At 33.3% G+C, this 23,214-nt stretch overlaps 1 protein-coding gene across 2 annotated transcripts in view; it reads right to left on the minus strand.

Annotated features, from left to right (window-relative positions):
• ADAM2 (ADAM metallopeptidase domain 2) overlaps positions 1 to 23,214 on the minus strand; it is a 134,443-nt gene that overhangs the window by 74,608 nt on the left and 36,621 nt on the right. For both annotated transcript variants that reach the window (XM_015076050.3, XM_053216556.1), the window contains 3 exons: positions 12,965 to 13,036; positions 12,157 to 12,323; positions 11,053 to 11,134 (listed from right to left, as the gene is read on the minus strand). In XM_015076050.3, the coding sequence (XP_014931536.1) occupies positions 11,053 to 11,134; positions 12,157 to 12,323; positions 12,965 to 13,036 (321 nt within the window). The remainder of the gene's footprint in view (positions 1 to 11,052; positions 11,135 to 12,156; positions 12,324 to 12,964; positions 13,037 to 23,214) is intronic.

Consider the following 23,214-nt stretch of genomic DNA (forward strand, 5'->3'; position numbering starts at 1 on the left):
CTCATGTTATGGAGGACAATGTGTTTTACTCAAATTTTACCAATTTAAATATTAATTTCATCAAAACTTTCCAACCTTACATATAAAATTAATCATCATTCTAACTTTACAAGTTCAGGTTCAAAGTAATACTCTTCTACACTTCTACCTCACCTATGCTTCTTAGTCCCTGTTCTTCTGCCTAGTTTTTTAAGACAAATCTGAGGAATAATCATTTATACTTCTATCATACGTACTATGTATTCAATAAGTTGGTATGTCCTTTTGTTCTATTTTCATAATATATAATGGACAAAATCTACTCACACATCCAAGTATAAAACACCAGTTTATATCATTCACCTGCAACTGTCTCTATCTGGTCTCCTTGCTTTGGATCCTTATTGCTCAACAATTAGTCTCCCATAAGAAAAATACTTCTGGTGGGCTTAAAAACTTCCAGTACTTTTTCATTGCAAAGAGAATGAAATCCAAAATCATTTACCAAGATCTGTAAGACCCTATATAACTAGAAGCTTTCTGACTTCAATAAAATTACTATTTTTATGGCCATCTTATTCATGATATTCATTTCCATTTGAAAGCCTTTGAATTTAATGATCTTTCTGGTGGGCTCTGTTAGACCTTGCCATAACTGCCTTTGCCTCATCATCCATGCTTCCTCTCAAATATTTTCTCCTCAAAGTTTTTCTCTGATTGATCACCTTAGCTAAAATAGCCCACTCTACATCCCATCAATTTTTACTATATTATCCTCATCTGTGTTCTTACTAGTAAATGCCATTAACTGAAATAATATTATGACAGTACCTTCATTTAAATGATGTAAATAGATTTTCTAAGATTAAATGATCCTTCATTCTTTGGACAAAATCACCTTGGGCATGGTCTATTATCTTTATAAACTGCTAGGTTCAGTTGGTTAGGATTTTTGATTTATGGTTTTGCTTCTCTTCTATGTTTGTGGATAAATTATTCTCTAATTTCCTTTTGTGTTCCATCTTCTTTTGGTATTATGGTAATTCTGATTTCCAAGTCTGTAGAGTATTTTCTCTTTTGTCTATTTTCTATAAACATATAAGACTGAAATAATCAGTTCCTTTAAAATTGCATAGAATGCCTAAAAGCATTGTTTATTTTCCTTATGTGATTTTTTAAATAATAAATTAATTCCTTTAATAATTTGGTGTTTTTCTGAATTTCTAATTCTTCTTGTGCAACTTTTAGTAAATTATGGACTTCCATTAACAATGTAGTATTTGTCTACATTTTAAATTTTGTTTGTCATAACTCTTTCTATTATCTTCTTAATGTTATCTACATCTGTAGTATTTCCTCTTTATTTTTATAATTTTATTAATGAATTTCTACTCTATTTTATAAAAAAATAATTTTGCCAGAAATGTAATTGTTTTTAGTTTTTTAAAGCCTTATGTTTTTTTGAAATATTTCTATCCTACTTATATATAGTCTGTCTTGCATAGATTTCTGCTTTTATGTTCACTATTTCCTGGCTTCCATATGTTTTAATGTTATTTTGTTTCTATCTTTTCACATATTTTAGATTGGATAATTAGTTCACTGATTTTCAGCTTTATTTTCTGCAAGGTTCATTAGGTACTAATTTCCCTTAACTACTCTGACATTACTCCCCCTTTCCTTTAGCATTAATTACCTTAGTAATGTCTTTAGATATTATCAATTTCCCATCATGTTCTCTTAAACAATGCTTTTGATTGATTGATTAATTGATTTTTAGATGTTTGTTTATTTATTTTGAAGTGGAGGAAGGAACAGGGACAGAGAGAGAGAGAGGGAAAGAGAGAATTCCAAGAAACTCCATGATGTCAGGACAGAGCCTGACACAGGACTGGATCCCATCAACCAGGAGACCACGATCTGAGACAAAATCAAGAGTCAGACACTTATCTGACTGAGGCACCCAGGTGCCCCAACAATGCTTTTGATTTAAATTTTCTTATGAAGATGTGATTTTAATTTTATTACTCTTTTTTTTATTGTATGACTGAAATTGCCTTGACAACTTGTCAAAAATCATTTGATTATATATATGCTTGGGTATATTTTTAGATTTCCTATTTTGTTACATTGATCCATTTATTTACACTTCAATATCTTAATTACTGTAGTTTTCAGAAATTTTTATCTTCTGCTTTTCCTCAATTTCAAAACTTATTTTTTATCTTTTTAAAATATATTTGTATACAAAACTTTTGCATCAGGTTGTCAATTTTTACAAAAAAAAAATAAAGCCTGCTGAGATTTTGATTAGGATTTCATTGACATCTCTATAATATTACACCAGAATTTTAATTTTATATAAGAAAGACAACATTTCAAAAAAGTAAGAAAAATATCTACATGAGTGTGTCAATAACTAGTAAAAAATTTGTGCTACTAAACTGGCACAGAAAAAAATCTTCAAATAAATTTAAATGGGATTAATTTCTCTTTTAAAAATTAAAGATGAGATATAAAATAAAATACATTTTGAAAAGCTATGAAAATTAGAAATAAAACTGGGCCTCCTTATTACATTGTAAAGTGTCTATAATAATCTAGAAAACGTAATACCTAATAGTGAAATATTGAAAGTTTTTTTCCTAAAATCAAGAATGATACAAGAATGTCTACTATAAGTTCAACTAACATTGTTCTACTATTTAAACTGAATATTATTAAGATCCTCATGAATTCAATAAGAAAATAAATTAAATTAAATACATATGTATTAGAGAGGAAAAAAGAACGAAATTGTTCTTATTCACATATGACAAAAAATTTTATATTTGAATGAATTTTTTTAGATACTAATTATGTCTATTTAAAGTACTTTTATGTATTTTAAGAATACACTTTTATTGTTCAATGTGATTTTTCCCACTATGGAACTTCTTTTTTATTATATGATTTTCTTTTTTTGGAAACAAAGCCATTTTTATTTGTATTTAATATTTTTATATCATTGTCAGTGTGCATTTTTTATCTATTCTATTTTGACTTTTTATTTCCTTTCATCTGACAACCCAGTTTTCTCCCCTCCTGCCAGATGATACAGCATAAAGGATCATGGGGAGACTCCAGAAGGAGTATCTTGGCATAAGGATTTTGTTGATCTGATAGTGGCTATAAAGTGGTGAAATTTATTTTCATCTTTCCTTCAAAAGTTTTCTTATGACTTTTTAATTATTATCTACATTACTCTTAATAGCTAGATATTGGCACTTCTACTTCAATAATCCACATCTCTTTTATTTTACCTTTCTTATAATATTTCTGATGTCTTCTGGGAAAGGTTCTGATTCTGATTTAACCTAACATCTTGTGTAATTTATTATAATTATTATTATATTTTTGTACTTAATATTTCCAACAAACCCTTTTCCATGATACCTTATACCTTTTTTTGAAGTTTCTATAACTACTAATAGTTCTGCTTCAAGTGGTATGTATTGTGTGCTGTGTTTTCTTCTGAGGAAGTTTACTACTCAGGATCTACACAGTCCATAGTTGAGGTCAACAGATAATGTGTCTGGTAATATATAATGTATAGCAACCTTGAGACCAAGAACTAGCTTGTGTCAGTCCTTGTGAATGAGCAAATTTGTGAATGACAAGTGGATGAGTCCCAGGAAAAAGAGTTGCAAGACATAAAATGTCTTCTTTTAACTATTATTACATGCTTCTATTCATCCAAAAATCACCTGGGTTGTGGTTTCATCTATAAACTTTTAAGAAAGAGCAGCATTGGAGGGATATAGATTTTAGATTTTATTCCACAGCCTAGGAAGATGAGGTATGGAGGGTTAGGGGTGTTTAAACATAAGAAGAGAAAAAGGAGCTAAGATTGCAGAAAAATAGGAGGACCCTAGGCTTGCCCCATCCCTTGAACACAGCTAGATAAATATCAAATCATTCTGAATACCCAAGAAATCAATATGAGGATTGACAGAACAAATTGCACAACTAGAGGGAGAGAAGAGGCCACATCATGGAAGGTATGAAGTGTAGAGATGTGATTTGGAGAAGGAAAGGATCATGGCTGCTATGGAAGAGAGGGGGCCCTGGTCACAGAAGGAGGCAAGACACAGAAAAGAGCACACAGGGGAACACACAAGGAAAATATTTTCCCAAGGATATTAACTGGGAAAACAAGAAGGGCTGATTTTCATGAGTTTTTACAACCAGTAGGGCTCAAAGATTGGAATTTTAGAGGTCCAGGATCTGGCTTGTGTGGAGCCCAGTGGGTGCTGCATTGCTACTATGGAGAAGAACAGATAGCTCAGTAGTAGATGAAACAATCTAAGGATCCCCTGGGATGCACTGGGAGAGACGGTTCCTCTTTCTTGGAGTGAATCTGAGAGAGGTAGAATTGCCTCTCCAGGGATGAAAGAGCTGGTGGGCACCATTACCCTTCCCTGCTACTCAACATAGGTACAGAGACACCTACTGAGGGCAGATAATCTGGACACTGATTCTCTGCTGTGCTTTACTCTAAAATCCACCCACTTGTGCTTTGGTGTGACTGCCAGTTTGGAACAAACTTGCATCAGTACCAGCAAAGTGAGATCCTCCATCAGAGGAATAGTGTGAGCCCTGCCATGCCAGGTCCCTAAAGTTGGGAGTTTTAAAACTCAGCCTGCTTGCCTGAAATAGAACACATATGCACTGTACTCCTGGGTGGGCAAATGTCCTGAACGCAGTCAGGGTGAAGGCAGGGATCTGATGAATGCCTGGTACACACAAGCGGAGCTTGTTTGCTCTTCTGGGAGGGTTTCCCAGACAGTAGCAGGCATGAATTCACTTCTCCAGATTGAGGGAAGTGGCTGGTGCCACTTCTTTCCACTGTCCCTCAGCATAAACTAATTTCAATAAGCAACACAGTGCCAAAAGTGACTGCTTAAACTGCTTATACCAAGCCTCACCCCCTGCATTCTGTAGGTGCTGCTTTTCTAGATCAGGTGTGCCTGAGAACCAGAGTGGCTGACCCCTCCCCTAGGAGATTAGCACAAACTCCTAGCACATACCATATATACTGACCTTAGAACTTGGCATAGCTTCAGTTCTAGTGGAAATAGCATTAGGTCTCTTTTAACAAGCAGAAAAGAGCACAACTAGTTACAACTCATCACACTCTAGACAAGGTCCAAACACTACACTGCAGACAAGGAAAAACCCTGCAGAGGACTGACTTGAGGGAAAAAACAGCCAAAACACAGCAGCAGAGTTGACACAGCATACCAGAGACACACCCTGAAGTGGCAGGTCATGGACAGTAGATGACTTCTTCTTTATAAAGCCATTACTCTCAGGAGCAGAAAATATAACAGGATTTCCTAACACGCAGAAGACAGAGACCTAGATAAAATCCAAGATGGAGGAATTCATCCCAAAAGAAAGAACGAGAAAAGGTCATGGCCAGGGATATAATTGAAACAAATAAGTAATATGTCTGATAAAGAATTTGAAACAACAATCATAAGGATACTAGCTGGGTTTGAGAAAAGACACCAGAGAATCCCTTACTGCATAGGTAAAAGACCTAAAAAACTAGTCAGACCTAAATAAAAAATGCTATAACTGAAATGTGAAAATGACTTGTAATTACTACAAGGATGGAAGAAGCAAAGGAATGAATAAATGATATAGAAGATAAAATTTGGAGGGGCGGGAAATGAAGCTGAAAAGAAGAAGGAAAGAAAAATATTGAATCACAAATATTGCCATAGGTTCCTCAGTGACTCCATAAAGCATAATAACATTTGCATCATAGGAGCCCAGAAGAAGAGAGGGAAGTGAGGCAGAAGGTTTATTTGAGCAAAGTATAGCTGAAAACTTCCCTAATCCGGGAAAGGAAACAGACATCCAAATCCAGGAGGCACAGAGAACTCCCATCAAAATCAACAAAAGCAAGCCAACACCAAGACATATTGTAGTTAAATTTGCACAATATAGAGATAAAGAAAAAAAATCCTAACAGCAGCAAGACAGAAGTCCTTAACTTACAAGGGAACACAAATAAGGTTAGCAGCAGATCACTCCACAAAAATGTGGCAGACAAGAAAGGAATGGCATGATATATTTAATGTGCTGAATGGGAAAAATCTGCACCCAAGAGTATTCTATCCAGCAAGGCTATCATTCAGAACAAAAAGAGAGATAAAGAGTTTCCCACACAAAGACTAAACAGGTGTATGACCACTAAACTTACCCTGCAAAAAATATTAAATGAGACTCTTTGAATGGGAAAGAAAGACCAAGAGCAACAAACACCAGAAAGAAACAGAGAAAATCTCCAGAAACAATTACTTTACTAGTAATACAATGGCATTAAATTGATATCTATCAATAATCACTCTGAATATAAATTGATTAAATTGTCTAATCAAAAGACATAAAGTTTCAGAGTGGATAAAAAAACAAGACACATCTATATGCTGCCTACAAGAGACTCATTTTAAACCTAAAGATATTTGCAGATTGAAATTGAGGGAATGGAGAATGGTTTATCATGCTAATGGAATCAAAAGATATCCAAAATATCTTTATCTTATCTTTGGATATCCAAAGATATCCAAAATAGATTTTAAACTGAACCTGTATTGAAAGATGAATAAGGGCATTCTATAATAACAAAGGGGTCTATCCAACAAGATCAATAAATTGTCAATATATATGACCCCAACTTGGAAACTCTAATATATTTAAAACAACTAATAACATACATAAAGGAACTCATTGATAATAATACAATAGTAATAGAGTACTCTAACACCCCACTTATATCAATGGACAGATCAAGTGGAAAATCAACACGGAAACAATGGCTTTGAATTACACAATGGACCAGATGTACTTAACAAATATAATCAGAACATTTTATCCTAAACTAGCAGAATACACATTCTTTTCAAATGCACATGGAACATTCTCCAGAATAGATCACATACTAGGTCACAAATCAGACCTCAACAAGTACAAAAAGATTGACATTATAGCATGTATATTTTCAGACCACAATTTCATAAAACTTGAAATCAACCACAATAAAAAATTTGGAAAGACCACAAATACATGGAGGTTAAAGAACATCCTACTAAATAATGAATGGGACAACCAGGAAATCAAAGAAGAAATCTAAAAATACATGGAAACAAAAATTAAAAAATTGTGGTCCAAAACTTTTGGAATGCAGTAAAAGCAGTCCTTAGAGGGAAGTATAGAGCAATAAAGGTCTACCTCAAGAAACAAGAAGCATCTCATATACACAACCTAACCTTACACCTAAAAGGGCTAGGTAAAGAACAACAAATAAACCCTAATACTAGCAGAAGAGAAATAATAAAGACTAGAATGAAAATAAATTATATATAAACAAATAAACAACAACAATAAAAACCAGGAGAACAAATCAATGAAACCAGGAGTTGGTTCCATGAAAGAATTAATAAAATTGATAACCTCGTAGACAGACTTATAAAAAAAGAAAGATAAAGGACTCAAATAAATAAAATCATGAATGAGAGAGATCTTAAACAACACTACAGAAATACAATTAGAACATTATGAAAAATTATATGTCAAAAAATTGGACAATCTGGAAGAAATTGATAAATTCCTAAAAACATATAAACTACCAAAATGGAAACAGGAAGAAGTAGAAAATTCGAACAGATCCACAACCAGCAAAGAATTTGAATCAGTAATAAAAAATTTCCCAACAAACAAATGTCCAGGGCCAAATGGCTTCCCAGGGCAATTCTACCAAACATTTCAAGATGAGTTAATATTAAACTCAAAGTACCCATTCTTCTCAAACTGTTCCAAAATATACAAACAGAAGGAAAATTTACAAACTCATTCTACAAGGCCAGTAGTATGTTGATCCCAAAACCAAAGACCTCACTAAAAGAGAATTACAGGCCTGTACCCCTGACGAATGGATGCAAAACATCTCAACAAAATACTAGCAAATTGAATAGAACAGTACATTAAAAGAATCATTCAAGTGGTATTTATTCGTGGGCTGCAAGTGTTGTTCATATTCACAAATCAATCAACATGATACATCACATTAATAAAAGAAAGGATAGGAACCATATGATCCTCTCAATAGATACAGAAAAAGATAAAAGATTTATACTCTGAAAACTATAGAACACTTATGAAAGAAGTTGAAAGAACACAAAGAAATGGAAAAACATACCATGCTTATGGATTCAGAGAACAACTATTGTTAAAATGTCTATACTACCCAAAGCAATCTACACATTTAATGCAATTCCCATCAAAATATCACCAGCATTTCTCACAGAGCTAGAACAATCTTAAAATTTGTATGGAACCCCAAAAGACCCTGAATACCAAAAGCCATTTTGAAAAAGAAAAGCAAACCTGGAGACGTCACTATTCTGGACTTCCAGATATATTACGAAGCTGTAATTATCAAGGCAGCATGGTATTGGCACAAAACACAAAACAAAAAAAACAACAAACAACAACAACAACAAAAACAGATGTACAGATCAATGGAACAACATAGAAAACTCAGAAATGGACCCACAACTATACGATCAACTCATCGTCAAGGAAGCAAGAAAAATTATTCAATGGAAAAAAGTCAGTCTCTTCAACAAATGGTGCTGGGAAAACCGAACAACAACATGCAAAATAACAAAACTAAACCACTTTCTTACATACACAAAAATAAATTCAAAATGAATGAAAGATCTAAATGTGAGACAGGAAACCATCAAAATCCTAGAGTAGAATATAGGCAGCAACCTCTTTGACCTCGGCCATAGACTTCCTACTATGTAGGTCTCTGGAAGCAAGGGAAACAAAGGCAAAAATGAACTATTGGGACTTGATCAAGATAAAAACTTCATCACAGTGAAGGAAACAATCAACAAAACTAAAACACAAACTTTGAAATGGGAGAAGATATTTTCAAACAACATTATCTGATAAAGGGTTAGTACCAAAACCTATAAACAACTTATCAAATCAACAAAACACAAAACAATCCAGTTAAGAAATGGGTAGAACACATGAATAGACGTTCTTCCAAAGAATACATCCAGATGGCTAACAGACACCTGAAAAGATACCAACATACCGATCATCAGGGAAATACAAATCAAAACCGTGATAAGACACCACCTCACATCTGTCAGGAAAAAAAGGAAACACTCTCACACTATTGGTGGGAATGCAAACTGGTGCAGCTACTCTGGAAAACAGTATGGAGTTTCTTCAAAAAGTTAAAAATGCAACTACCCTATGATTCCACATAAAACCACAGGTGTTTACCCAAAGGGTACAAAAATACTGATTTGAAGAGGCAAATGCAACCTGATGTTTATAGCAGCATTATCAATAATCGCCAATTATGGAAACTGCCCAAATTGTCCATTGACTGATGACTGGATAAAGAAGATGTGGTATATATACAATGGAATATTACTCAAACATAAAAAAAAAGAATGAAATCTTGCCACTTGCAACAATTTGGATACAGTTAGAGTATATTAGGCCAAGCGAAATAATTCAGTCAGAGAAAGACAAACACCATATGATTTCATTCATATGTAGAATTTAAGAAATTAAACAAATGAACATGGGGGAAAGGCCAACCAAGAAACATACTTAACTATAGAGAACAAATGGAGGGTTGCTGGAGGGGAGGACAGTGGAGGGGGTGGGCTAAATGGGAGACATGGGTGATGGGTATTAAGGAGAGCACTGTTTGTGATGAACAACAGGTATTATATGTAAGTAATGAATCACTAAATTCTACTCCTCAAACTAATATTACACTATATGTTAACTAACTGGAATTTAAAATAAGACTTGAAAAATATAAAAATAAAAAATAAACATTGGAGGACAGAACCTCAATTGTTTTTCTTCGACATATCACTCCTACAAATATTGGCTGCTAATGATTTTTCCAGAAAAGGGTCAGGCAATGATTATCCCAACAAAGTGTGGAGGATAAGAAAGGGATCTTCTTTGATTGCTTCTCCCATGATCCACATACTTTCTAGTAAATGATGGCATTTCCCTCCACTTGGTAGCTAACCTGCTTTAAAAGAGACTGAGTTATGTTCTATTTTTTGCTAATCATTTAAGGTCCTGCTCCATGAGAGGATCTTATGATTATCAGTTTTGAAAGTGACTAGGTAAATCAGTCTAATTCAAGCTCATGAGACTAGGTAATGATGTGTCATAAATATAAGCTGCCTTTTCCAAACTGTGATTTATGAATTGTAAAGATGAAATTTGTGTCACCATTTGATTGGTTCAGTTCTTTATGTCTTCACTTGTGTTTTGAAAATCAATTTAAAGAGTGTTTTTTTAAAGTTTTATTTAGATTCTAGTTAGTTAACAGATAGTGTAAAATTAGTTTCAGGTGTACAATTTAGTGGTTCAACACTTACACACAACACCCGGTGCTCATCACAATAGGTGCACTCCTTAATCCTCAGAAGGCCAGTTCTGTATGTCAGAATAACCATAGCATTAGGACATAGAGGCAAAAACATGCCAATTTTAAATACACCAAGATTTGCTACTTAAATAATGCCAATTAGGACATTCAATTCTGTTATTCTTCACCTATGCCCCATGAAGCATTTTAAGGCAATTGATAAATGGTTTCAAAAGTTTAATTTTAATCTTGTTCATAATTTTGTTATACTTGGAAATAGTCAAAATCTAACCTTGAAATTAAAATCAATCAATGATTAGATATTGAGTACATGAAAAATTCATTAACCTTTTATAACACTGCTTTAGCTTCCTAAAAACTCACAAGAAGAAAATTATAAAAATTTTATATTATTAAGTTCAATAAGAACTTCTTATAGTTCAAGCATTTGTAATAAGCAGCAAGGACAAAGATCCCTAATATCATTTGCAAATGTTAATATACATAGAAATAATAAAATAAAGAATATTTAACTATATATTAATCTAAATAGCATTCTATTTATACATCTGAGCCAAACAAATTAAACCATACCATACCAGAGCAACACCGCCTCCATACTGGTTATCACACATCTTCCCTTGAAAGGTTGCACCAACATAATTTGGTTTTTCTCTGTAACTTAAGTTTTAAAAAAAGATCATAATCATATAATTTTTTAAAATTTAGCACAACTACTATTAAGTTTGCCTAATAAATTTTTTGTCTTGTATATTTATATTATAAATTTGTAAATATTTCCACCTAACATAGGGTAACAAAGCTTGGAAGTGACTAAATGTATCTGCTTCTTTTTTAAAAAATGAAATACATTTTAAAAGCAGATAATAGAATGTTATTTTCATATTGAATTTTTAGAAAATAAGATTCTTCTTTATGTAGTATTTCTTAAAAAATAAATAATTCCTAGTGTATCAAAATAATAAAAATAAAATCCCTTACAATTAGAAAGCGTAAGCAATACAATTGATAAGTTAAATGGACAGAGACACCTTATGGACTGAAGTTTCTCATTAATCAGAATTAGGCAGCCAGAGTTGAGCAAATGGCATATTTGTGGGACAGAAAATAATTTAAATTATTATAATTTTTTAAATATGTATATATTATTTTGATATAGTATAGTAACATATTATATATATCCTAAATATTGATAAGAGAAAAACAAAGTACTTATTAAATAGGAGGGTCTTATATTTTTGTAAATGCAGAACAATGTAAATATGGTATATTAGAGATTAAAATATACAGTAGTGCCTCCATAATCTTGGGATTTTTTGTTATCCTATGCAAATAAAGCCTAAAAAGAAGACCTAATAACTACATTCATCATTTATGTTTCTTCAGATAGATATTGTTACTATTTCAAGGATAGTTAGGGAATTTAATGATATGTTATACACTCTAAGAAAGCAATGATAACAATATTGAAGGAGTGAGTTTTAACTACAAAAAATAAATAGAATGATTGACATCAATAATTCTGCTATAAAACCTGTGTTTTGAAAAATAATATTCACATGATATTGTATGTTAGGAAAAAATGACACATTTACCCTAAAGGCCTGTTAACTGACAGAAGTTAGGTCAAATATAGGTATGTTTTCTTTGTATAAGATTTAGTAAAGCTAAGATATGCTTACACAAGTAAAAATGCCACATCATGTGGACGCAAAACAAGATAAGATCTTTTCCACTTTAAAAATCTGTGTAATAATTCATTAGCATCTCCAGTTACTGGGATTTTATTTTCATCTATCCAAAGTTCCAATGAAGAGAGAATTATTGTAATATTAAATGACGTAAAAATCTAAAAAAGAAGACATAAAGAAAATATGCTCAAATATTATGGTTTAAATAGATTTGGGGATTTATCTATAACAATAAACACTACACTGATGACAAATACTAAATGACAGAACTGCTAAGCATGGATTGGATCTTATAGAGTATAAAACAAGTAATAATTAACATTTTGAAATGCTTGTACTTAAGCAAGCCCCGTGTGAAGTGCTTTATCAATTTAATAATTACCATAACCCAGGGCACCTGGGTGGCTCAGTTGGTTAAGGGTCTGACTTCGGCTCAGGTCATGACCTTGTGGTTCATGAGTTCGAGCCCTGCATTGGGCTCTGCTGATAACGTGAAGCCTGGAGGTTGCTTAGGATTCTGTGTCTCCCTGTCTCTGTCCCTCCACCTCTCATGCTCTCTCTCTCTCTCTCTCTCAAAAGTAAATAAACATTTAAAAAATAATTACCATAACTTAATTAGGTATGTATATAAATTTTTATTCTTATTCTTATTCCTACTCAGAAAACTGAAACTTAAAATGTTATATTATTTGTCCTATTTCATATATCATGTGTTTTCAGACAGTGCCATAAAATAAAATGTATAGGAATTGTTTAAGCAACAGAAGCAAATAGGAAAGAATTAAAAACAAAAACTTACAGCATTGGTCAGTCCAATCAACTGGAAGATTTTTTGAGCGACAACAATAGTATCAGAACCCATATGATTGTACTGAAAAATATAAGAAATTGTTTAAATTATGAATTTATTAGTTTTTAAGTATTATTAAACTTACAAACTTTTATTAATATTCCTAATGAACACAGATGCAAAAAAATCCTCAAAAAATATAGGCAGACTGAATTCAACAGCATATTAAAATGAAATACACTATGATCAGTAGGGATTTATTCCATGGATGCTAGAATGGTTCAACATCTGCAAATCAGTCAATATGATACACTACATAAACAAAATGAAGGACACAAATCATATGTTCAGTTGATTAAGAATCATCAGTAGATGCAGAAGAAGGCATTTTGACAAATTTCAACATCCTTTCATAATGAAAACTCTCGCCAAAGTGGGAATGGAGAGAATGTACATCAACGTAATAAAAGCTATATATGACAAGCCTATAACTGACATTATACTCACCTGGGAAAATCTGAAAACATTTAGTCTAAGATCAGGAACAAGACCAGGATGCCCACTCTCATCAATTTTATTTAACCATAGTATCAAAAATCCTACTCAGAGCAACTAGGTAAGAAAAAAAATGTCATCCAAATTGGAAAGGAAGAAGTGAATTATCACTATTTGTAGATCACGTGATGTGATACATAGATAACCCTAAAGACTGCATGCACACAAAAAAGTTAGAACTAATTTTTAAAATTCAGTGAAGTTGCAGGATAAAAAAGTCACTATGGAAAAATTTGTTGTTTTTCTATACACTAATAACAAACAATCAGAAAGAAAAATTATGAAAACAATTCCATCTGTATTTGTATCAGAAGGAATCAAATGCCTGGAAATAAGTTTAAACAAAGAGGTAAAAGATCTGTACATTGAAAACTGTAAGACAATGATAAAAGAAAGACACACAAAAATAGAAATATATATCATGTTCATGAATTAGAAGAATTAGCCTTGTAAAGATGTTCATACTACCCAAAGCAATATACAGCTTCAATGTAATGCCTATAAAATTTCCAATGGCATTTTTCACAGAAATAGAACAGAGTCTTGAAATTTGTGTGGACCCACAAAAGACCCTAAATAGCGAAACAAATTTGAAAAGAATAAAGCTGGTGGCATCATGCTCCCTGATTTCAAAATATAATACAAAACTATAGTAATCAAAGCAGTATGATATTGCCATTAAAACAGACAGCTGGGGTGCCTGGGTGGATCATTCACAGACACATGGGGTGCCTAGGTGGATTAGTTGATTGAGCATCCGACTTCAGCTCAAGTCATGATCTCCCGGCTCCTGAGTTCAAGCCCCACGTCAGGCTGTGTGCTGACAGCTCAGAGCCTGGAGCCTACTTCAGATTCTGTCTCCATCTCTCTCTCTGCCCCTCCCTGCTCTCATGCACTGTTTCTCTCTCTCTCTGTCTCTCTCTGTCTCTCTGTCTCTCTCAAATATAAACATAATTTTTTTTTAAAATAAAATAAAACAGACACATAAATCAATGGAATAGAACAGATAGCTCAGAAATAAATCCATGCCTTATAGTCAGTTAATTTATCATAAAGGAGTCAATAATACACAATGTATGAAAACAGTCTCTTCAATAAATAATGTTAAGAAAACCACATAGCACATCCAAGCATGAAACTGGACCACTATCTTATGTCATACAAAAAATATAACTCATAATGAATTAAAGACTTTAATGTAAGACCTGAAACCATAAAACTCCTAAAAGACAACATACCAGTAAGTTTTTTTCATATCAAGTGGTAATGACTTTTTGAATTTGACATCTAAAGTAAAGGCAAACAAGGGCACCTGGGTGGCTCAGTCAGTTAAGCGTCCGACTTTGGCTCAAATCATTTTCTCTTAGTTCATGAGTTCGAGCCCTGTGTCAGGCTCTGTGCTGACAGCTCAGAGCCTGGAGCCTGCTTCAGATCCTGTGTCTCCCTCTGCTCCTCCCCCCGCCCCTGCTCCCTCTGTCTCTCTCTGCTCCTCCCCCGCTCACACTTTGTCTCTGTCTGTCTCTCAAAAAATAAACATTAAAAAAAATTTAAGTAAAGGCAACAAAAGCAAAATTAAGCAAGGGGGACTACATCATTCTAAAGAGGCCATGCACAGCAAAAGAAAGCATGAACAAAATGAAAAGGCAACCTACCAAATGGGAAAAGACATAATGGGTTAATATACAAAATATAAAAACAACTCATACGAGTCAATAAAAAAAGCAAATAATCCAATTAAAAGATGGGCCAGAAGATATGAATGGACATTTTCCCTAAGAAAATATACAGATGACCAAGAAGCACGTGAAAAGGTACTCAACATCAATAACCATCAGGAAAATCTAAATCAAAACCACAATGAGGTATCACTCACACCAATTAGAATAGTTGTTTTAAGTAAGACAAGAAATAGCAAGTGTTGACAAGGATGTGTAGAAAAAGGAGCCCTTGTGGACTGTTGGTTGGAATGTAAACAGCTACTGTGGAAAACAGTAAGGAGTTTCCCCAAAAAAATTAAAGATGGAGCTGCCATATGATCTAACTGTGCCACTTTTGGACTTTTGTCCAAGTAAAATAAAAACACTAACTCAAAAAATAGAAGTGCACCCCCAGATTCCTTGTGGCATTATTTATAATAGCCAAGACATTAAAGCAATCTAAGTGTTCATAAACAGATGGGGAAGGAATATATGGTACATGTGTGCAATGGAGTATTATTCAGGCATAAAAAAAGAAGAAAATCTTGCCATCTGTGAAAACATGGATGCACTTTGAAGGCATTTGATTAAGTGAAATAAATCAGACAGTGGAAGGTAAATACTGAATTATCTCACTTATAAGAGGAATCTAAAAACAAAACAAAACAGAACAAAAACCAAACTCACAGATATAGAAAAAAGATTGATGGTCTCCAGAGGTGGGGTATAGGGAGTGGGAGAATGGGCGAAGTTGATCACTTGGCACAAACTTCCAGTTATACCATAAGTAAGTCCTGAGGATTAATGTACAACATCATGACTATAGTTAATTAAACTGTATTGCATATTTGAAAGTTGCTAAAAGAGTAGATCATAAAAATTCTCATTACAAAAAAGTGTAACTATGTGTGGTGGTCATTTTTCAATACATATTTTGCAAATACTGAGTCATTATGCCATACACCTGCAACTAATATAATGTTACATGGCAATTATATCTCAATTTGAAATAAGACACTACAAATAAGATATGTTTTACTATCAAACAAATAATAATTATTGAGAGAAAATCTTAGTTTTAAACTATAAGATTTAAGTGGTGCCTGGGTGGCTCAGTGGGTGAAGCAACCAGCTTCTGCTCAGGTCATGATCTTGTGGTTCTTGAGTTTGAGCCCCGTATTGGGCTCTGTGCTGACAGCTCAGAGCCTGGAGCCTGCTTCAGATTCTGTGTCTCTGTCTCATTCTGCCCCTTCCCTGCTCTCTCTCTCTCTCTCTCTCTCCTCCCCAAAGATAAACATTAAAGTATTTTAAATATAATATCTAAATGTGAAGAACAAAGATTATAGATTGAATACATGCCTTTAGAACCATGCCTTCCTGAAACCTCATTTAAAAAATTAAACGTGTTAAATTATTAAAAACAATTAATAGAAAATTAAATTTTAAAAAGCACAAATGAAAGAAACAAAACAAACACAAAATTTGAAAACTGAAGAACAAGTAAGTGATAAATGATTAATCAGATTTAAGAAATTTAAGTGAAACACCAGTGCAGCAATCTAATTCACCTTGAAGACTCTAAAATACTGAGATTGGCTACATAAGTTTTTCTTCAAGAAAAATTGGCACTAAGAGCAGGAAGATTGACTTTAAAATTTGTTTAAGAAGTAGTTAAGGCTAGGGGCACCTGGGTGGCTCAGTCAGCTAAGCGACCAACTTCAGCTCAGGTCATGATCTTGTGGTCCATGAGTTCAAGCCTCACGCCAGACCCTGTGCTGACAGCTCAGAATCTGGACCCTGCTTCGGATTCTGCCTCCCTCTCTCTCTGCCCGCTTCCCTGCTTGCGCTGTTTCTCTCAAAAATAAATAAATATTGCTTTAAAAAAGAGGTAGTTAAGGCTAGAAGAACCTCCAGAATGGCCTTATGAGAAAAGATAATCCAAGAATGTTATATGTTGAATGATTCCATTTATATTCCATTTTGGAAATTAAAAATACAGACACGGAGAAGAGTAGTTGTTTTCAGAGATGAAAGAGAAGTGGGTGTGGGATGAAGAGAGATGAAAGAGAAGTGAGTGTGGCTCTGAAAAGGCCACACAACAGATCCTCACATTCATATTATTCTGTTTCTTGACTATGTATGTCAATATCGTAGATGTAATATTGTACTATAATCTTTTAAGATGCTACAAATTGGAAAAAATAAAGGGTACATGGGGTCTCTATATATTTTTTTTATTTTAATATGTATTTTATTCAGTAAAAAAGAAAACCAACACTATTGGTGATAAATAGTCATAACACAAATCAACAAACACACAGAAATAAATTAAGGTGAACAATCAATAATTCAAGCACTTTATGCCAACATTTGAGATAACAAAGCTATGGTAAATGTTTCAATTCCAAATTTAGAAGCTCACTCATGTGCAATTAATAAAGAAGACTAAGAGTATAATTTTTGGATAGCAGCTATGGCAGAAACAACATCAAAGAAATTAAGAGAGTAGTTGTTTAAAAGTGTGTTAAAATTAGGATAGGGCAAAATCACAGATTTTGCAGGATTGAATAAAAGAACAGGATGGTTTGAGATACTCAAGAGTAAAAACTTCAGAATAAAAGTTTTTGTTTGGAGGCAATGGCTCTATCACAAACAATGATCTCTATGTATTCTTACAATGGCATATGAGTAAACAATTATTTCTAATAAAAAGATAATTTTTAAAACATTAAAAACTAGAAAATATGCACTTATGTCAAAAAGAGATAATAGAGGAGGAACAAAGAGTTATGAAACAGAAAAAGTCAAAATGGCAAATATACATACTAACATACAAATAATGACATTAACAATGAAAAAATCACTTAAAGGGCACAGAATAAAAATGAAAAAATCACTTAAAGGGTGAGACAGAACATCACACCTGCTCGAATGGCTGTTATCAAAAAGACAAGAGATAAGAAATGCTGGCTAGGATATGGCAAAAATGTAATTGTCCATCAGTGGATGAATGGATAAAGAACTTGTGAGATGTACATACACACACACACACACACACACACCCCACACACACACCTTGGAATATTATTTGGCCATAAAAAGAATGAATTTTTTCCATTTGTGACAACATATATGGACCTTAAGGACATTATGCCAAGTGAATTAATAAGTGAATTAAGTCATACAGAGAAAAATAGATACCTAAGATCTCATTTACATGTGGAGCTTAAAAAAAAAAGCTCATAGATACTGAGAAAAAATTGGGAGATTTCCAGAAGAGGGGGTGAGGGATGGGCAAAATGAGTGAAGAGTATCAAAAGGCATAAATGTCCATTTATAAAATAGTAAGTTATGGGGATGTAATGTGTAGTATGTATAGCTAATAATATCTGCATATCCGAAAGTTCCTAATAAAATAGATCTTAAAAGTTCACATCATAGGAAAAAACATTTTGGAACCGTATGCTGCAGATGTTAACTAGACCTATGGTGGTGGCCCTTTTACAGTATATACAAATACTGAATCATTATGTTATATACCTATAACTAATACAATGTCATATGTCAATTATACCTCAATTAATTAAAAAAAAGATAAAAGAAAAACTAATCAAAAATCTTAAGCAGGAGATTGATACAATTTGATTTATGTTTTTAAAAGGTAAAAAGTTGGCTAAAATGAACAAATCAGGAGACTATCGATGCTGGAGAGGATGTGGAGAAAGGGGAACCCTCTTGCACTGTTGGTGGGAATGCAAACTGGTGCAGCCTCTATGGAAAACAGTGTGGAGGTTCTTCAAAAAATTAAAAATAGATCTACCCTATGACCCAGCAATAACACTGCTAGGAATTTACCCAAGGGATACAGGAGTGCTGATGCATAGGGGCACTTGTACCCCAGTGTTTATAGCAGCACTTTCAGCAATAGCCAAAGTATGAAAAGAGCCTAAATGTCCATCAACTGATGAATGGATAAAGAAATTGTGGTTTATATACACAATGGAATACTACATGGCAATGAGAAAGAACGAAATATGGCCCTTTGTAGCAACGTGGATGGAACTGGAGAGTGTGATGCTAAGTGAAATAAGTCATACAGAGAAAGACAGATACCATATGTTTTCACTCTTATGTGGATCCTGAGAAACTTAACAGAAGACCATGGGGGAGGGGAAGGAAAAAAAAAGAAGTTAGAGTGGGAGAGAGCCAAAGCATAAGAGACTCTTAAAAATTGAGAACAAACTGAGGGTTGATGGGGGGTGGGGAGAGGGGAAAGTGGGTGATGGGCATTGTGGAGGGCACCTGTTGGGATGAGCACTGGGTATTGTATGGAAACCAATTTGACAATAAATTTCATATTTAAAAAAAAAAAGGTAAAAAGGTCCTAGCCTCATTAGATTTTTGGTATTAACTCCTTTGTTTCTATAAGATGAATTAGGAACTTTCTAAACAGTTTAGAAAATAGTTCTCAGGTTTTGGTATGTGTCAGAATCACCTGAAAAATGAACAAAGAATATACAAACCGAGGCTTGTTGAAGTACAGCAGGGTGTGTGTCTCTGGTTTTATCACCAAGTTTCCTGAGTGATTCTTATTCATACCAAAGTTTGAAACCACTAGATTAGAATGTAATCATCAGTTATATAAAATTTAGATAAAATGTGGCTGTGAGCTCATAAGCTCCTGATGAAATTTTTAATCTTAGTCTTTTAATCATCTTTAGGTTTCTTCTGTGCTAATTGATCTATTTAACAAAACTATAAAACAACCATAGTTATTAATGTAAAAGCAAAAATTATAAATATTAGTCAATAGAGTCCAGCAATATATCAAAGAATAATATGTGATGATGAAGCAGAGTAGTTTTCCAGTAAACTAATGTAAAATATGTAAACATTATCCATTACATCAACAAACTGCAGGAGAAAACCTACATAACAGATGTAATAATAGATGCTGAGAAGCATTTGATAAAATTTGCCAGCAATTCCTATCAAATGCTTCAAAGTAGTATTGTTAGTTCTTTGAATGAAATAGTTAATTTAGAAAGGTAGAAATAAATTTTGCATTATAATTAATTTGGGGGATAAAAATAGGAATAAAAATGAGATTGGTCAGGTTAAAGACACAATATTAAGAGAGGAATTGGGACCAGTAAATACAAACAAATATTTCAAGACGTGTTATAAATTAAAGAAAAATATTGGTGTGTTAGCTAAAAGAAGAGAAACTGTTAACTGTTTTATTTGTTTTTAATATAAATAACATGTATTTCCTGATGAAAATTGATAATGTGAGCTTGGTTTTTTATTGTCACAACCTTGAGTGGGTGAGTGGTAATGCACACAATCAGAGTTCTAATGTTAGATTGGAGCACCATTTCATTCTTACTAACATCAAGGAAAGTAGAGAATATTATTACAAATTCCAAGTTCAATATTTGATAAAATGACAAAAGTTTGTGGACTTTCTCCCCTGATTTGTTCTATTTTGTCTGTGAAATATGAGTCAGCAAAGTAACCAATCAAACGTGGAAAGGCATGATGAAGTTTGGAGATTTATGAAATTAAAGTGACAGCATTCCCTATTGTGTATTCCTTCTAGTTGTAAACAGATTACTTGTTCATTTCAATTTAACCAGGTTCGAGGCTTTTCCAGGGAGACCATTAAAGGGAAAAAATGGCAAGTGAGTTGAGGATGTTTGCAAAGGAGTGACAATAATGCAATAATGGGGAACCATAATATACATGGTTTGTAAGGAAGAGTGGAGTACATTTTGGAGGTTAATGCAGCAGTGATATAATTAATGGATAAAAATCTTGGTGGCATAAAATAAGGAAGACTGGAAATGAAGAAAGAGATTGGTGTACAAAAAAAAACGTAGTCTAAGATTGTAATGCTTGAATATTAGAGTATGGAAGAGTGATATTATAGTAGCCGTCAATTATAATGTATAATTATAGAAGCTGATGGCTGAGGCAGGTTGATGAATAGCATTATTGAAGTAGAAAAGTCAAGGAAATGAAAAAAGAATTGAAATGAACATTTAGTAAACATTAAAATTATGATTCAAGTGTTATTAGAAAGTGGGCAGTGACCAACATGCTAAGCTTTCAGGCAAAAAGCAGGGAAAATGCAAATTGCTTTACATTATTTCTGTTCCTGTATCATGGCACTTTGGAGTGTAGCAAAGTATAACTTTCTACCCCTTGAATTAGAGGCTGGACATTGTTACTCTTTTTGGATGTCTTTAGCAATCATGATATAAGGAAAGGCTTATAAATCACTTACAACTTGAATGTTGTCCATTCTTGTGGTTTTGAAGGACCTTGTCAATGCTACTAGCATTGTAAACAACCTCCCAAAAAATAAAAATAAAAAACTATAGGATTTTCTTCAGACTAACAAGTCACCATGTGCAGCAGAGATTAAACATACCAGCTAAGACACCTGTGGATCAGCCAACCTCATGTATAATTAGTACCTTGCTAAAGACAGATAAGTGATACCAGTATAGCAAGAGAAAATCTTGCTGAGATCAGAATAAATTTTAAAATTGTGAGCTGAATAAATAGTTGGAGTTTTTTTTTGTAACTACTAACTTTTGCAGTAACTTGTTATGCAACAAAGGCAAACCAATGCACAAAAAGTGATTTAAGAATATATTAATAAGAAATAAAAATAAGAATATATGAAAATATCTAACTTACACACAGTGAAATAAAATACCTAGCAAATGTGTAAAACCTATAGAAAGAAGAGTTCATAAATTACTGGGGAATTAAAGAAATAATTACATCAGGACTTCTGAGATGGTGAAATGATGAGCTCTGTGGATCCTTTCCATGATAAGCAATGATAAAACAAAATTGTCAAAAAACATTTCAAGATTCTAGTAATTGACCAAGGCCATACAAAAATATTAGAAGAATTTATTAAAGAAAAACTGCTAACCTGATGTTGAAAATAGTGAGAATATGTTGCATCTTACCTGAAGCTGTCCCCATCCCCATCTCAAGTTCTGTTGTGTAGTTATTCTACCATGGTTGGTCAAAACATATAAGTCATCAGAGGAAGATGAGCTGATCTGGAGCAAAGGCAAAATGCCCTGGGTGCATGCCCAGATACATTGCCCAAAACAGTAGTAATCTCTGTGGCAAATGAACATTAAAAGTCATTATTATAGCTAAAATGGGGTGTGCTTCTCCTAGTTTCTGAAAAAGTTCTCAGAAGACTATCTGGAAATCTAACACGGAGGTGGAGGGAATGCAACAGCCAACATATACAACAAATATGCTGCATCATATATTCTTGATAGTCTGAAATATTCCATGCATACACAACTACAAGGTACCATTCAGGCTCAGGAGACACTGAAAGAGATCCAAGATATCCACAACATCATAGATAAACCTAAGACATTACTCACTACCAGAAGAGATATGAGAAAGTCCCATGGAATTTAAAACCTCCCTGACTTAAAAGACTGTCTAAATATTGAATACTATTCCCAACCCAGAGATAAATCCAGAATGGAACACTTACTAGCTCAATTGTTGGAGGATAGCCTCTTCCTAATAATTGGCTGGCTGGCCACTAAGATATGCTCACCCAAGATACAAACAAACAAACAAAAACAAACAAAAAAATAAAAACCCTAGGAAACCTGACCTAAAAATAAAAACGAGAAAAAATAGTAGGTACAAACATCTATGTGCTGCCTACAAGAGACTCACTTTAGACCTAAAGACATCTACAGATTGAGACTGAGAGAACGGAGAAACAGTTATCATACAAATGGATGTCAAAAGAAATCCAGAGTAGCAATATTTATATCAGACAAAATAGACATTAAAACAAAGACTGTAACAAGAGATAAAGGGAATTGTATAATCATAAAGGGGACAATAAAACACTAAGTTACAACAATTGTAAATATTTATGCCCCCAACATAAACACCGAAATATATAAAACAATTAATAACAAACATAAAGGTACTCATTAATAA

Source organism: Acinonyx jubatus, chromosome B1 (assembly GCF_027475565.1).
Source record: "Acinonyx jubatus isolate Ajub_Pintada_27869175 chromosome B1, VMU_Ajub_asm_v1.0, whole genome shotgun sequence".
Taxonomy (NCBI): Eukaryota; Metazoa; Chordata; class Mammalia; order Carnivora; family Felidae; genus Acinonyx; species Acinonyx jubatus.